The sequence below is a fragment of the Rhinatrema bivittatum genome, chromosome 1, assembly GCF_901001135.1.
Source record: "Rhinatrema bivittatum chromosome 1, aRhiBiv1.1, whole genome shotgun sequence".
Classification (NCBI taxonomy): domain Eukaryota; kingdom Metazoa; phylum Chordata; class Amphibia; order Gymnophiona; family Rhinatrematidae; genus Rhinatrema; species Rhinatrema bivittatum.
The window spans coordinates 127,004,922-127,021,299 of record NC_042615.1 but is presented as its reverse complement, the minus strand read 5'-3'; the positions used below and the strand labels follow the sequence as shown (position 1 = coordinate 127,021,299).

The 16,378-nt window shown below is 41.6% G+C and overlaps 1 protein-coding gene across 5 annotated transcripts in view; it reads left to right on the top strand.

Moving 5' to 3' along the window:
- Positions 1-16,378, top strand: part of SLC7A2 (solute carrier family 7 member 2) — a 300,155-nt gene that overhangs the window by 219,491 nt on the left and 64,286 nt on the right. For all 5 annotated transcript variants that reach the window (XM_029587078.1, XM_029587087.1, XM_029587093.1 and 2 more), the window contains 2 exons: positions 4,527-4,692; positions 9,269-9,402. In XM_029587078.1, the coding sequence (XP_029442938.1) occupies positions 4,527-4,692; positions 9,269-9,402 (300 nt within the window). The remainder of the gene's footprint in view (positions 1-4,526; positions 4,693-9,268; positions 9,403-16,378) is intronic.

The window sequence follows — 16,378 nt, the reverse complement described above, 5'->3', positions numbered from 1 at the left end:
TAAGGAAAGCTATTGTGCCTGGTAGGAGAGAGTGTTTATGTTGCTGTTAATGAGATGACACCAGAAATACCTTTTTTGTATGGTAAATTGAACGGGGAATGTCCTAGTTCTGTTCTGCATCAATTGTTGGGGGGGGGGGGGTCAAGGCGTTTCCTGTAGATACAGAGAATATGTTTACATTTAGCCCCGCGACGATCATGTGTTCAGTGTGTCACGTATGTGTGAACAATCTGTCAGGTGTGTCCCGACAGAAAAAAGGTTGGGAAGCACTGTTGTAAGCAATCAACAAATAAATAAATATTATTTACAAGGCTCTCAGCATGTACAGTGTATTCAAATCTATCTCATTTGTATTCATTGTAACTATCCAGAAAATTGGCCTCGTTAGGTGAGCCTCCAGGACTGGCTTGGGAAGCACTGACTTGTGATGTGCCCAGCAAGAGAAATAAAGAGAATATTGGTCATCAAAAATCACTTTCCGACAGGCCCACAGCTGTATTACTTTTTCTTTGGGAGGTTTGGTGAGGGGAGAGGGAGACTAGGTGCAATACCCTACATTACTGTCAGGCATTTAGTGGGGTGAGAGGGAGTTGGGATTCAGTTTTTTTTTCTTTTTTGGTACTTCACTAGCTATATACTTAGAGTATAGCCAGTTAAGGTAAAGTTATCCAGGTAGACATACCTAGATAACTTTAACTCTGCTCTAAGGCACTTCCAGACTTAGCCAAATAACTTATTCAGCAAACTCTGAATATTGGCGTTAGCTGGATAAATTATCCGGCTAAATTAAACTCTGCCTCGGAATGCGCCCCACTTATCCTGATACATTTTATACGGTTAATGACTTAGCTGGATAAAATGTATCCAGTTAAAGGGGATAGATTTTCAAACCTTGGGGTTTGTCCAGCTAACTCAAATGCTATGCAGAAACCCCCCCCTCTGAATATTGACCTTCTAGTAGTTTAAAATGAAAAAAATAACTACTATAAATAAACCTAAATGTACGGAAAACAGAGCTGTAAAACAGTGGATGTTTTGGAGAGTGCAATGGTCCTGAACCCAGTCTTGTATATCCCCTAACTAGTCTGGTCTTCAGGATATCCACATTGTGTGCACATGAGATATATTTGCAACTGTAGGGCAGTGCATGCAAATATAACTCATACATATTCATTATAAATATTCTGAAAACCAGACTGGTTGGTGAATACCCAAGGACCTTGTTCAGGACCACTTGCTTAATGGCAATTGGAGGATGATATATAAAGCTTTGGCATAAATAACTGCCATGGCAGAGGTGGCCAAGTCTAGTCATCAGGTGCCACAGAAAGGCCAGGTTTTCAGGCTATCCATGTATTTATTTGTATCTGTAACCCCATCCCAAGGAGCTGACTGCACTCCAGTGGGACCATAAAAGATTTTTCTGTCTCTGGAACTAATAGCTACCTCAGACTCTCCTTTACAAGTCTCTTTCTCCAGAAAGTGGTTTCTTTTACTGAAAGGGTGGGGGAGGAATAATCTAGCTTGGGGTGACAAAGTTATTTTCCCTGGGAACATTATACCATGTTTGTCCTTTCTGATGGATGTGAGTGCCCAATAAACAACACTGGAGACTCGGGCGAGTGTCCAAAAACAAACTTTACTGAAGTTGTATTTTAAATGCTAATTAGCACAGTTCACGTCAGTTCCTTTCCCCCAGAGGTCTGTTAACAGTTTTTACTCTGTATCTGTGCAAGGGTCTCTTTCTTCTCCAGGACAAGGGATACCCTCACCATCCAGGATTTGGATAAATGAGGATCCCAAGTGGGCAGGGGTATCCTGGATTGGATGGAAACCCCCCTTCTTCCAACTGGATAGAAAATTGAATAACACTGTCCTTGCTCACAGTCCCCAATTTCTCTCTCTCCCAGGGAAGAAGACTTCAGGCACGGCATTCACGTGCAACTTGATATTGATTTTACTCATGGTGTTCCAATGTCTCTCTTGATTTCTCTTTTCTCTCTCAAATCCTTGATGGACAAGGATCCCACTGGAACATGCATTTCTTGATGTTCCTTACTAGGGCAGGAAGAAGGGGCAGCAAAACTCTTCCTCCCAGGTCTTCTAACCAAAATGTCTCTCTTATCCCCCCAAACTGATCCAAACACCAGAAGTTCTCTGCAGCGGGGCGCTACCATACTTCTGTCCTCAGGAGGTTGCAGAGGGACAGTTCTTCCCTATCCCAGCCCCCCAAGGAGAGGGTTCCTCGTGCTCTCACCTCAAGCAACACCCAGGTGTCTCATCGGCTTCTCACACACCCAGGATACAAACCCAGCCAGCCAGTGAGTCCAAAAATCAGTGAAGACAAATCTCCAACACCCCTCTGTACTCTCAGAAGAGAGCTGCTTGTATTACTTCCCAAGGGGTTGGCTATTCCAGCACTCTCAAAGGGAGGAGTTGTACATGAATGGTGCCTCCCCTTAATTACTAACTTATACTAACTGAAAGAAGTTCACCCAGGGCTTAATGGTAATGAGCCTTGAGGTGCCATTACATATACAATGAGAGCAGTGCATTCAAATCTACCTAATGCATATTCATTGTGGATATCCTAAAAAACAAACCTATTTGTGGCTCTTGAGGACTGGAGTTGGCTACTCCTGTACTGTGATATTTGCATCATCAGAAAACTTGCTGGATAACATATCAACAATTGATAATGTATCAACAGCTGCTGGACAATTGTGTCAACAATCCTGAAATATCACTGACTCATGTGTGCATATATTTTTTGCACCTAGGAGCATGCCCATGTAAATACATAAGTACCAGACTGTATACAAAAAAACTGCTGCAGTATTAACTTAGGGCCAGAGGTGCTAAAAGGTTTTCCTATTTTTGTATATATTGGGGGAAAAAAGCTTAGTACATCTGGCCCTTAATTGTTGACTGGGAAAAAAACAGTTTAAGATACTTGCCTTGATTTTAACTCTGTCCTGGAGCAACAGTGAGATTAAAGGACATATCCAAGCTCAGATAAAGTAGTGTGGCTGCCATGTTAGTTTGAAATGTTAGTCTAATAAAAAGATCATCACTTATATATTTTATGTTAGCTTTTTTTCTGTATATCCATGCAAACACAGAGAGTCAGTGGTTACATTGATCCTTGAACATGTATTCAAAAATTGTTCCTGAGTCAAAATCTTATTCTCTAACTTCTAGACTACTCTTCCTGCCCACCTACCCAGGTTACATTTCAGTGCATTTTTTTCTAAAAAGAAGAACATTTTTTTATGTATTTGCTTGTCTGTCTATGTACAATTTATCTCCTGAAAAATTTAATCTACAGCAACCAAATTTTCAAGATAGGTCCATCTATATATAAGCTAGAAACAAATGTAATCTTTTCCCAGAAAACCTATGATATAGGTCTAGCCCAAAATTGAAAAAGAAATGATGTTTTCCCATTAAACTGAGAAAAAAAGTGCAGAGTAATTCCTTTCTTACACAAAAAGGGTCTGACTCTGGTCAAGCCACAGAGTAGTCCTAAGTTTATCTGGCTCCCTTTAACATAGCCGGGTATATTAAGTGATGAGGCCTCGCTCTGAATATCCCCCTAAAGTTAGCCAGTTAAGTTTTATCTGGCTAAAGGGGTCATTCATCAAATCGCGTTAGGGCGTTATCGCGGGCATTAGGGCCCTAACGCCCACGATAACGCCATAATGCCCGTGATAAATAACGCAGCGCAAGATGCATATGCAGATTTAAACATTTTTCCCAGCTGGGACAAGTAAATTAAAATGAGGGGTGCTTGGCATCCGTGCGAGAGAGTAATGCACGTTTTAATGCCAGAAATAACTACCCTGTTTTCCTGGTGTTATGCCTGTGAAACGGGATTTGTGATAAATATGGCAAATCACGTTTTGGGGAGAGAGAGGGAGAGAAAGAGCCTTTCGGGAGGCACACATAATAGTCAACTATTTATACCACCGTAAGGAGGGCCACTATCTCCTCGGGGCGAGGTTTGGGGGGGGGGGGTGGGATGGGTTCTGGGGGGGGCAGTTTTACATGCACAGTGACACGTATGAACAGAACAGTTACCATCAGTGAAGATTTTATGTGATTTGAAGTGATGAAAGGTACATGAAGATGAGAATTGTACAATGTACTCTTGACTTAGCTAATGCCTGCCTAGCTAACACCTGCCTGGCTAATGTCCACCTATCTAAGGCCCTAGCTAATGCCTGCGATAAAACCCTAATGTGATTTGATGAATGACCCCCTTGACACATATAATTGCAGTGAGTCTTTTTCATTGATGAGTTTATTTCTTATATGGGATTTTCTGACATTTTCAAATATGATAATAAGGAAAACACATTAATTAGAACAATCAGTATTTGTGATTTCTTACTACATAAAAAGCTGTAATCAGTATTTGAATGTCTAAAGTAATGTTTATTTGTCATATTTTTAGTCTTTAAAGTATTTTAGTGCAAAATAAAATACTCACAATATTTTAAAAACCTGTTATTTGCTTTCTCCAGGTCTTTTATCCTTTGGAGTAAAGGAGTCTGCGTGGGTGAATAAAGTCTTCACAGCTGTCAACATCTTGGTTCTCCTCTTTGTCATGATTTCTGGCTTTGTGAAAGGAGATGTTGAAAACTGGAAAATAAGTGAAGAGTTTCTCAAAAATATTTCAGCCCAAACAGAGTAATAATCCTTTTTGTGCTTGGGAATACTCATGTACATGGTGAAGAGAAATTTCAAAGCTATCTGCCCAGGGGAAATTGCTGTTTTTGGAAAACACCCTCCGGCAATGTGACTAGAGGTTCTTCCGCTATGCATTGGCGCGGGAGGCGGAGAGGGAAACAATGCAAGTAGATTTGGTTTTCAAAGCTGCGTGCATTTGTTTTTTTCCAGCCATATTCTGTCTGCACAAATTACAGGTGCAGCGTGGACCTTGGACCTTATAGACAGTTTTCAAAGGGGAACTACCCGCATAGTTTCCGATTGGGAAATCAGCTACAGTGAACTCTGTAGTTACAAAGAGAAATGAAAATTGCTCCCTCTCTGCTTTCTCATATATAACTTGGCCTAAGCTATTGAAAGGCGAGTGAATGTTCCCTGCATTGTTTCTTATTTATTAGCTGTAGGGTTCTGCCCAGTTTTAGCTGCTGGACTTATATCAGTTTCCTGCTTATCGGTTCTCGGCTTTATCTTGCATTTGTGTTTGAAGCTAAAATGTTAAGTCCTAGGACAGGGCTTCCCAAACCTGTCCTTGGAACCCCACAGCCAGTCGGGTTTTCAGGATATCCACAATGAATATGCATGAGAGAAATTTGCATATACAAAATCTCCATGATATGCAAATTTATTTCATGCATTTTCTTTGTGGATATCATGAAAACCCGACTTGCTGTCGGATCCCAAGGACAGGTTTAGGAAGCCCTGTCCTAGGTATTCCTCCCATTTCTGATGGACTTCTTTACCATTTTCTCCACAGCCTGATACATGCCTTTGTATTTTGTCCACAAGTATAGAGCAGTGCTGGAACACTGTGTACCTTCTCAGTGGAAGACATTTATCACTTTTCTGCAAATTGGATAAACCAGTCTGGTTGCTATGCTAGACCACTTGGATACACATAAACATAGCTCACCAAACAGGTTGTAGGCGATGCAGATGCAGATTTCACACACAGGCAGCAAACTCCTTTGATTCTGAAGGCAGCACTTTGTTCTTCTTGCTTGCTCTGCTACTTCTTGCCTGGCCCCCTAGCCTTCTGGTCTTCAGTGAAACATTGGACGGATCACTCTGGCTCTCCAGGAAACAAAATTCACACTGAAAACTTGGACTGGGATCCCGGGCAGGACTGCATGTGAACACTATAGGTGCCAAATGTTTTTATGGACTAACTTGATACATTTGTGACATTTCTTAAAAACTAGCATTAAGTTAGTCCAATCACATATTAAACTTGTTGTAAGAAAGGTAGAAACATAAAAAAAAACTTCTGTGTCTTCAATAAAACCTTAAATAAAAAAATTTAAAAAAGTTAGTCCAATCAAAAGCTATCACCTACAACAGGTTTGCTGACCTTTATTTATATGTAGGCAAATTAATAAACCAGCTGATGAAGCTTTTGCTGTTTCAGCATCTATGATTGCCCGTGTTTAGTCAATTGCAGTGTCCAAAATGCTGTTTGTGCTTTACCAACTTGTGCTGAAATGGCCCAGTTCTAAAAGTAACAGCAGGTCATGCTGAGTGCCTTCCTTGAATTGATATTTAAAACTATTTATTATGCGAAACAACCCTACAAATCATACAAATGAATAATTTGCATTAACTCTTACGCACGACAAACAACCTTCTTACAATGAGACATTTCCAGAGTTTTCCTCTTTTTCTCCCTATAGTGCAATATCCATAATACAAGTCAGTAGCAAAATCCCTCACCCCACCACAGTCACTCTCTCCAAACTTAACACCTGTGGGCCCAAAAAGAAAACAGTATAGAAAATGAAGCATGGCTATCGTCATGCAAGAGATGTTTAAATTCTTAAATCATTTATTACCTAACTCTGAATTCTGGGGCAAAGGATTTGTAAGTAAGAAAATTATTTGGCAATTGAAAGAGCTTCAGGATGCCAACTTTTCCATTAATATCAACTGGTGAAAGGGGCTCCTCCATACGCAAATTGGGGGGTGGGGAGGTTGCCTCAGACAACATCCAAACCCCAAGGATGACTTTTTTCCCTCATAAAAATGCTTTTCGAAGGAAGAGCCTGGTACCCTGTCCCATTACTCTTAGATTGAAACATCGAAGAGAATCCTCTCTGGTGTAAAGTGAATCTCCTGACCAATACCAGCTTCAAGAAAATAATGGAGTCTGTCCCCAAGTTTGTGAATTTCTATACAAGACCAAAAATAATGACTTAGTGTACCCTTGTCACTATTACATTTCTGACAGATCTCGGTAACAGAACACGTAGCCCAAAATGCCCGGGAGAGGGAATAATACCCCCGCTTCAGAAATTTCTATTGCATCTCTCTCAGAGCAGCACACAACACAGGATCTAGGATTTGTTTAAAACTAGAATGCAGTTGTGTTTCTGTGACACTAACTGCTAACTTCTTTGTCCATCTAGCTAATAAAGATCCATAATTGAACTGAGGGGAGAATGCAAGTATTGATTTGTACAGAACAGAAATTGATATCCTCTCCAAAATTGTTACATTTTTATAAAGTCCTCTAATTGGGTACAAAAAATTATTAGCCAGATTCTCTAACCCTAAAGCAGCTCATAGTGCCTCAACTGGAAATACGCAAAAAGAGTTTTACAATCCATTCCATACATATGCTAGAGGCTTTGAAAAGACTGCATGACCCCTTCCTCAGGTCCACATGTCGGATTTATGTTATTCACTTAAGAGCACAATCAGAAAAAGCTTTATGTTGTATGCCCAGAGAAAAATCCAAATTTCCCTGTATTGGTAGATAGGGGGATATCTCAGTATGGTCTAGTCTGTCACATAAGTACCTCCAAGCTTTCCAAAAAGGTGAGAAAACAGTATTAGCTTTTACAAGTTTGGGAAGCAAGCAGATGTGAGCATGCAAAAAATTATTTAACTGTAATGGAGAGATCAAATGCTTGTCAAACTCCAAAAGGGTGTAGATGTCAATATCAAAGAGCCAGTCTCTAATATGATGCAATAAATGCATTATAAACTTCCAGATTGGGAAAACCTAAACTTCCCTCTCTCCAGCCCCCTATTAGGTGATTTCCCACTATCCTTGATCTTCTCCCCGCCATAGAAATTTAGACACCTTTTTAGAAACTCAAATAGGTAGCAACTCAATACAAAGCCATTTAGGAAAAAAGATTGTCTTAAATAAACAAATACTACCAGACAGGGATAGCGGGAGAAAATGCCACTGTTGTAATTTCAATTTTGTCTGGGCTATGTTCAATTTCTATAAAGTGTCTTAAGTCAGTAGGAAGCACAATCCACAAATATTGAGAGGAAGTGTTGACCAATTTAAGGGAAAATTTAGTCACCAAGTTAGATTTCAGAGTATTATAAGTTACCATTGCCTCCGAGTTACTCATGCAGGAAATAATATTTAATGGTGATGATGCGGAGTAACTGAAAGTAGAATGGAGGAGTAGCCTAGTGGTTAGTGCACAGACTGCAAATGAGGGAAGCCACAGTTCAAATACCACTACTATTCCTTCTGATCTTAGGCAAGTCACTTCACTCTCCATTGCTTTGGATACAACAGCTTCAATAAGCCCTCTGGGGCAGGGAAGAAGCTATAGTGCCTGAAAAGCAGAATATAATTAAAATAAATTTAATTCACACCCAGAGAAAGATTCACATCAAGAAAATTCACTCATGAATTGGGCAAAAGACCTTTCAGGATCAGTTAAATATATTAATATATCATCTGCAAAAGCAGCTACCTTAAACTCCTGGTTTCCCAATTGAACACCATGTATATCCCTGGGACAGTGCGTTTTCCATAACAATGGATCCAAAGAGAAAAAAAAGCAGAGACATTGGACATCCTTGATGGGTACCCCTTTGAAGGTCAAATTTATACTCAATTAATTAATAATGCAGCTTTTGGGTCTGAATATAATAAATGCACTACTTTTCAAAAAAGCCTCTGAACCTCTATTTTATCTAAAACATTAAACATGTATTGCCAGTTATCACAATCAAAAGCTTTTTGCACGTCAAAACTGATTAATAGAGAAGGAGTATTCAATAGCTTTCCATCCATCAAGGACAATAATACTTTCCATATATTGTTTATGGAATTTTTCTCACAAATCCAACCTGATTATCAAATATCAACGTAGGAAGTGAAAGAGCCAGTCGATCAGCCATGACCTTGGCCAACAACTTGGAATAAAGATTTAGAAGTGAAAATGGCCTGTGAGACCTTGGATTAAACTTGCCTCAGTCAGTTTGCCTGAACTATATAAAGTCCAATCTTTGCATTTCCCACATCGTTTTCTGGATTATACTTTCCTTGCACAAGGATGTGTATAATACAGAATATGTATAATACCGTGCATTTTATCTGTAAAAGAAGAATCGTCATTCTTTCATTTCAGTTTGTTGCAGAGAGCCTTAACTTGTTCTTCAGTACATGTTCACTCGCTGGATTTGGGAGTAGGGAAACTGGGAGGTGGGTGGCATGAGGAGATGAAGCAGGAAACAGGTGGATGGATGAGATACTCAATTAAAATTACTTCTCATTTATAATTTTCTGCAGAAATCCTTCTTCGGAGAACACTACAAGTCTATATGGTGTTGGTGGTTTTATGCCATTTGGATTTGCAGGAACATTGGCTGGTGCTGCAACTTGCTTTTATGCCTTTGTAGGATTTGACTGCATTGCAACAACTGGTAAGGACAACTAGAATTTACGATTCATGGATATTTTGTTCAAACAGACATTTGTGACTGAATTAATATTGTAATGACACCTAATGATTGACCAAAGAGCAGTGTGTATATATAGTATCTGTGGAGAGAGAGAATAGCCAGCTCGCTGTACTACAAAAGACTGTCATAGCATATGAGCTAAATCTGGGGGAAGCAGGGGAAGGGAAAAAGAAAACAGTGAAAATTGTTAGGCTGCATATCGTGACTTCTTAATGAAAAGTGGGGACATATTAGGATAAAGAGACCTATGCATTAAAGCTTGCATTAAAAGAGTTTAAGAAACAAAAAGAGGTCAAAATGAGTGCTAGCATAGATAATTCATTGTAAAGAAGCCAGGTGGATCCAGTAGTCACAAGACCACCTATCATTTAACAAATTTTATTTCAAAGTTAATGAAAAATGCCTTAGAAATAAATGTTTGATATCATATAATGTGCCAGCTTTACTCAGACAATGGAGGCAATCTCTCAGGATCAGCCGCTATTTGGCTGAGCAAGTTAGCCTGATAACAAGATCTGGCCAATGTGGATATTTAGCAGTGCAACCACGCTGCAGAATATACCCAGCTATCTATAGTTAGCCTGATAAGTTTATCTGGCTAACTTTAGACCTGCTCAATAGCAGGTCTGACTGATCCAGCTATCTTAGCTGGATAAGGCTGAATAGGAGCACTTATCTGGCTAACCCCTAGACGTGATGTTTTTTCTACCATTGCGGGGCGGTGTCGCCATGATAGAATGCCCCTCCCCCAAAGACGGCATCACGGCTGCATGGCGCATTCTTTTGTTTCACGGCCAAACACCGGGTGGTGAGCGGCCCTTTAAAAGGAATGCGGCCAAAACCTCCCAGGATCATCAATGCCTTAAAAGGCCGCTGGCTCGAAATAAAAAAGTCACGTGCAAATGTGGAAATAGAGCAGGGTTCAGTGCTGACCTCCATCTTAACCCAGGGCTGTCAGTCGAGGCAGCTTCGACTCTCTAAAATGTTAAAAATAAAAAAAGCCTGCACAGTGATGGCCCCGGCTCCCCTTCCCCCTCCCCAAAGCTAACACAGAAAATGTGGCCCCAACCCCTCACTGCCATACCCCCCACCCCTCAAGTGACAGAGATCCCCATGAAAGTCCATTCCCCTACCCCCAAGTGACAAAGATTCACCTCGAAAGCCCAAACCCCCACCCCCAAGTGACAGAGATCCCCAGAAATTCCATACCCTCCACCTCCACCCTCAAATGACAGCAATGAACAGTGAAAGCGATGGCCCCACCCTCCGATCCCCCAAAAGGACAAAATTAAGTAGTGTTCCGACTCCCATCCTCCCTTCCCAGCCTCTTCTCACCCCTGACTTCCCCTCCTGCATCCCCAGTACCTAAAAATGGATCCCACATCGAGGAAGGGTGCACCCTTGCAGCCAGCCCGGTTAGCAACATTTTCCAAAATGGTGCCAACCTGACTTTGCCCTAGCCATGTGACTGGAGTAAGATCCAGAGATCTGTCATTCTCACTTGGGGGGTCGGGGAGGAGGCCATCACTGTCACTTGGGGTATGGGTGTATGGCAGCAGGGAGGGAAGCTCTGTCACTTGGAGGGTGGGAGGTATAGCCTATGTCACTTGGGGGGTGGGGGGGATGGCAGCAGGGGGCCAGGGCCACATTTTCTGTTACCTTTGGGGTAGGGGGTCAAGGCCATCACCGTCACCATGCGGTTTTTTTGGTTTTATTTTTTACATTTTGGGGGAGTCAGACAAGGGTCAGCGCTGACCCCCACTCAACCTCCCTGTCTGCCGTGATTTTTTTTTCCTCTGCATTATATTACGCACCCTGCCCGCGGCCGTCCCGTGCACGGGACCGCTCACCTTCGGGGTTCTATAGCGGGTCCCAATCCAGTCTCCCTCGCGGCCCTCGCTAGTCCAGCTAGGCCCCGGTGTCCCACGGCGGCGGTCACCGGGCCTTCGGCTGAGCGCCAGGCCTCACGCCGAGCCTTGGCGTCCTCAGCATCATGGGCAACGCCCCTAGGTGCGTGCGCACGGACTAGCCCTCTGATGTAGGCTCCAGGGCGGGGCCTAGTTCCGCAGCGCACCCTGATTGAGTCTCTATCAAAAGGAAGTTCCTAGCCTCACTTCCTTGCCTTGGCAATCGGGTCGTTTGTTCCTGAGATTGCCCTTGTTCGTGCACCTTGCTTGCTTGTTCCTAGTCTCGTTTCAGGATCCTTCTGTTCCAGTTCTGTTCCTGCTTGTTCCTGCTTCCTAGTCCTGCTTGTCCCTACGTTCGTCTGTTCATCTCCCTGGTCTTACCTTGGACTGTCTTACTGGTAAAGACCTCAACTTGTTCTTGACCTGTCTGCCTGCTTGCCGCCTGCCAAAGACCTCAGCTTGTTCCTGACCTGCCTGCCTACCTGCCGCCTGCCAAAGACCTCAGCTTGTTCCTGACCTGCCTGCCTGCCTGCCGCCTGCCAAAGACCTCAGATTGTTCCTGACCTGCCTGCCTGCCTGCTGTCTGCCCAAGTCCTCTGCTCATTCCTGACCTCGTCTGACCTCCGGCTCTTGACCCTTGCTTCGTTGACCATCCCTTGGACTGACCTCTGGATTCTGACCTCTACCTGCCTGACTTTGTCCATTGATTCTGGCTCTGTCCCTAGCCTTGTCATCACCATCTCTATTCTGGTTCTCTCTGCTTCAACCTGTATTCAGCCTCGAACCCGATAGTGCTCCCCTAGCCTCAGTGGGCACACCGGACTTCCATTATCCCAGGAGACCCTGTGAGGCTCACCTAAGTCCAAGTGGTCCAGGTTCCTACGGGCTCCTCCCGGGGGAACTGCGGGCTTCCAGAGGTGAAGCTCTACACCGCCTCTGTCTCCTTCCGTGCTCTGCCCCCTGGAGCAGTCCCCGCACCCACCCAGGACAAAGGGTCCACCCCCGAGCGCAACACTTTAAATGTACAGTGGAAGCCTCAGGATCCGCGTTAGGGTCCCAGGCCTCCTGCCGCATGTTTAATGCATTTCAGATAGGTGTTGTTATTTTACTATGGATGACCACGTTCTTGATTTGCCGTGATAAAATATTTACATCAAAATGACAAGTAATGACTTTCTTTGCATTCATTTGCATTATTCATGCTTGCAAATCGCATGGAAAAAAGATCATTGTAATAGGGGAGGGTATCTAGATGGGGAATGCAAAATATCATGTATATCATACATTAGAGCACTAAGTTAGCTGGATAAGTATCTTCAGCCTGGTACACCCCTGACTTTACAGGGTCATTTATCAAATTGCATTATGGCATTTTCACATGCATTAACGTGTTTTCGCATGCGAAAAACGGCTTAACGTGTGCAAAAACACCTTAATACATGCGCTAATCGTCATAATACCTAAACCTCACCTCAAGTTACTAGGTGGGCCTCCTATAGAGATATAAGTAGCTAACTACTAGAAGAGCTTTGTAGATACTCTCTCTCTCAGCGTTGTGATAATTGCCATAAAACACCCCCCTTTTGTACTGCATGTGATATTTACAGCAATTTGATAAATCTAGGCCTTAGTTGACTGTGCCACGCCGCTTAGCTGGATAAATCTGAACTTATTTGCTGGTAGACCTTGGGGTTGAATATCAAATTCATGCAGATGACACACAGTATTTTTTCCCTGTCTCATCTACAATTTCACATGCTTTTTCTGAGCTTGCCAGTTAAACAATGGATGACTGCAAATAGATTAATGTTAAATATTAAAAAAAAACAGAAGTTATGACATTGTCAAGATCGGTTCATGGCACTGTTCTGACATTTTTACAAGTAGGTGACTGAACTATTCCAGTTTCAAAACAGGTTTGTAGTTTAGGTAGGTTATCTTAGACCTGTTCCTTACATTTTTACTACAAATGAAGTCCATTGTTAAGAACTCTTTTTACATGTTATATATATTGTGGAAACTGAAGCCTTTTTTAGAGCCAGATGATTTTCAGTCTGTCCTTCAATCCATAGATGTCCCTTCACTATGCTTCTTTTGTGTGAGACCAGAGAGCAGACTTTTATGATAGCAGGCATGGTTTTATGGATTGCTTTACCACTAGTGTTGAAAACTGAATCCTCCTTGAAATTTTTTCATAAGAGGCTTGTTTTCTTTTTTCATAAGCTTATAGATGCAGTTGAAGGTGGAGTTAATGTTGTTTAATGCTGACCTGGTTTATTTTGATGACTTTTTATTCTAATTTTAATTAGAGTCCTGGGCTTTGTTTCTTTTATATTATGTTTACTATCTTGTATTTGTTATTACTTATTTTTACAGGTCATGTTTTTATGTTCATTTTTATGAGTGTAATTTGTAACCCGCCTAGAATTGTGGATAGGCAGGATATAAATATTTTAAATAAGTAAATGGACTGAATTTCAGCATCAGGTCTACTGAAGGGCCTTGGTTTTCAGTGCATGTTGCCTTTGTTTCTGTGTCCCTTTGTTCCTGCATTCTTGTATTTTGGTGTTCCTGTCTTGTGTCAAAGCCCTGCCTTGCCCTAATCATCATGTTTTGTTGTTGCTGTCCTGGTCTTCATCTTGTCTTCCCTTGGCTTGCTTCACGCATATCCAGCATAGCTCCCTGCTTCAACGGCAGGGGAGAAGAAAAACAACCAATAAGGGCTGAATAACATAGTCTGGGTAAAACAAATAAGCATGGGTGTAGCTTGCTTATTGCGGCGGTTACTTCCCCTACTACCCCTAACTAATCAAGCTTGATATTTCACTTGGATGCAGCTCCATCACTGCTCTCTACATTAATGGTGGGGGTGGAAGGGAAATAGAACCAAAGAGCTAAGAGAAACAGATAAGTATGAGAAAAAATGTGTGAAGCTTGCTGGGCAGACTGGATGGGCCGTTTGGTCTTCTTCTGCCGTCATTTCTATGTTTCTATGTTTCTCTGGATTCTGACCTTTGTTTGGACCTTGAGTGCTCTTATGATTGCCACCTGGATCTGACGTTCTGCTTTGGACCCGACGTAGCCTTGTCTGCTGCCTTCCCCAACCTCTGGCTTATCTTCTGCCATCCGCTGTCTGCTGCCTGCTCTGACCTCTGGCTTGTCTTTCAGTATCCACTGTCTGCTGCCTGCCCTGACCCTCTCCTGGCCATGGAGTCTCATTTTTTGGATCACCCTAGTGACCCACCTAAGTCCTGCTAGCCGCAGAAACCCAAGAACTCAACCTAAAAAAGATTTCTTATTGTCTCAATTTCTTCAAGGATTGTTTGTTGGAAAATAAACTTCTTTTAAATATATCCAAGACTGAAATTTTATATCTGGCCAGATATCCTGATTCAAAGGTGGCTAAATCCTTGATTTTGGACAGTGTTGAAATTCCGATAATAAGTGAGGCCAGAAATTATGGTGTCGTTATGGATAATTCTTTATCACTAAACCACAAATTTTGAAAGTTGTAAAAGGGGCTTTTTTAAAACTCCATCTGTTCCATAGATTATGACCTTTCCTAAATGAAAAAGATTTAAGAACTGTTATTCATTCTTTTGCTTTATCATCTCTCGATTATTGCAACGCGCTGTATCTCGGTCTTCCACTAAATCCTTGAGGGCATTACAGCTTGTTCAGAACTCTGCTGCTAGGGTAATAATTGGAACAATGGTTCATGAGCATATTTCACCTGTTCTGAAGGGCCTCCATCTACTTCCTATTAAATGCAGCCTTAAAATTGTATTGCCCATCATGTACCCTAAGATCTGCTAGCCAATTCCTTCTGAATGTCCCTTCACCTAGAATTATTCGCTTAGACAAATCTCGAGAAAGGCTTTTTTATGTCCAGGGTCCTGTCCTATGGAATTCTTTGCCATGCAGTTTGAAGGAAGAATCCTCTATGCTAAAATTCAGGAAATTATTAAAGACCTTTTTATTTTCTCAATCCTTCCGTGATGATATGTGGCCAGCAGGGAGCAGAATTACTGCATAAAATTTCAGGAGTGTAAACTATAAACCGAAGTCAGTTTGATGCAAATTGACATAATATTTATTGTACTTGTGTATTGTTTATGCCTAGGTCTTTATTTTATGATTTTATTAATGTCTTTTTGTTAGACCACATAGAAATTTTGCTTTGCGGTATACAAGTTTTAAAATAAATAAATAAATAAATAGATAGATAGATAACCCTGCGGGGGAGGCAGCTGATATAAGTGAAGCTCCAGACTGTCCCGCTTCAGGGCACTTCTATCAGCTATCAGTGTAGGCCTAACAGGCTCGCCCGCTGGACTGTGCCAACTACGCCACAGTGCTAAGGGTCCACCATTACCAAGTGCATTACAACAATTGCAGGCACACTGAGCATGCGCTGCAAGCATAATGTCCTCTGCTTTGAACTTCTAATACCAGACAAGGCTAAAAAAGTAAGTGTACAATGAAATCCTTAATATTGTGACCATGTTGTAAATCAAAAATAGGTGGCTGTTGAAATACATCATGAAGCTGCAAAATATGCCAATGGTGCTTATTGCTTCATTGAATTAAATGGATTATAGCAAGGGATTATAGTATGCTTTACTATGGTTGATGACTAGCAATTTTTGCTGTTATGTTTAATATTTTAATGGTTGTTTAATTTTATTTGTTTAGCCTAGGCACTGTATTAGTTTTTATACTGTTTGTGACTTACTGTGATTTTATTAAGTATGTAATTCTTGTTACCCACTAAAATCTGTGGATTAACAGGCTACAAATTTGTAAAATAAATACATTCAACTTTCAGGTTTTTATGGGGTGAATTTTCAAAGAGTTATATGTGTAAACATTAGCATATACACACATAAGTATCCCATACTTGCGCAATCACAATTTTATAATATACATGTGAAAAAAAGGGTTGTCTAGAGCAGCAGTTCTCAACCGGTGTGTCACGACACACCAGTGAAATAGGAACTCATCTGCTAATAGCCCGGGCAGAAAGCAGC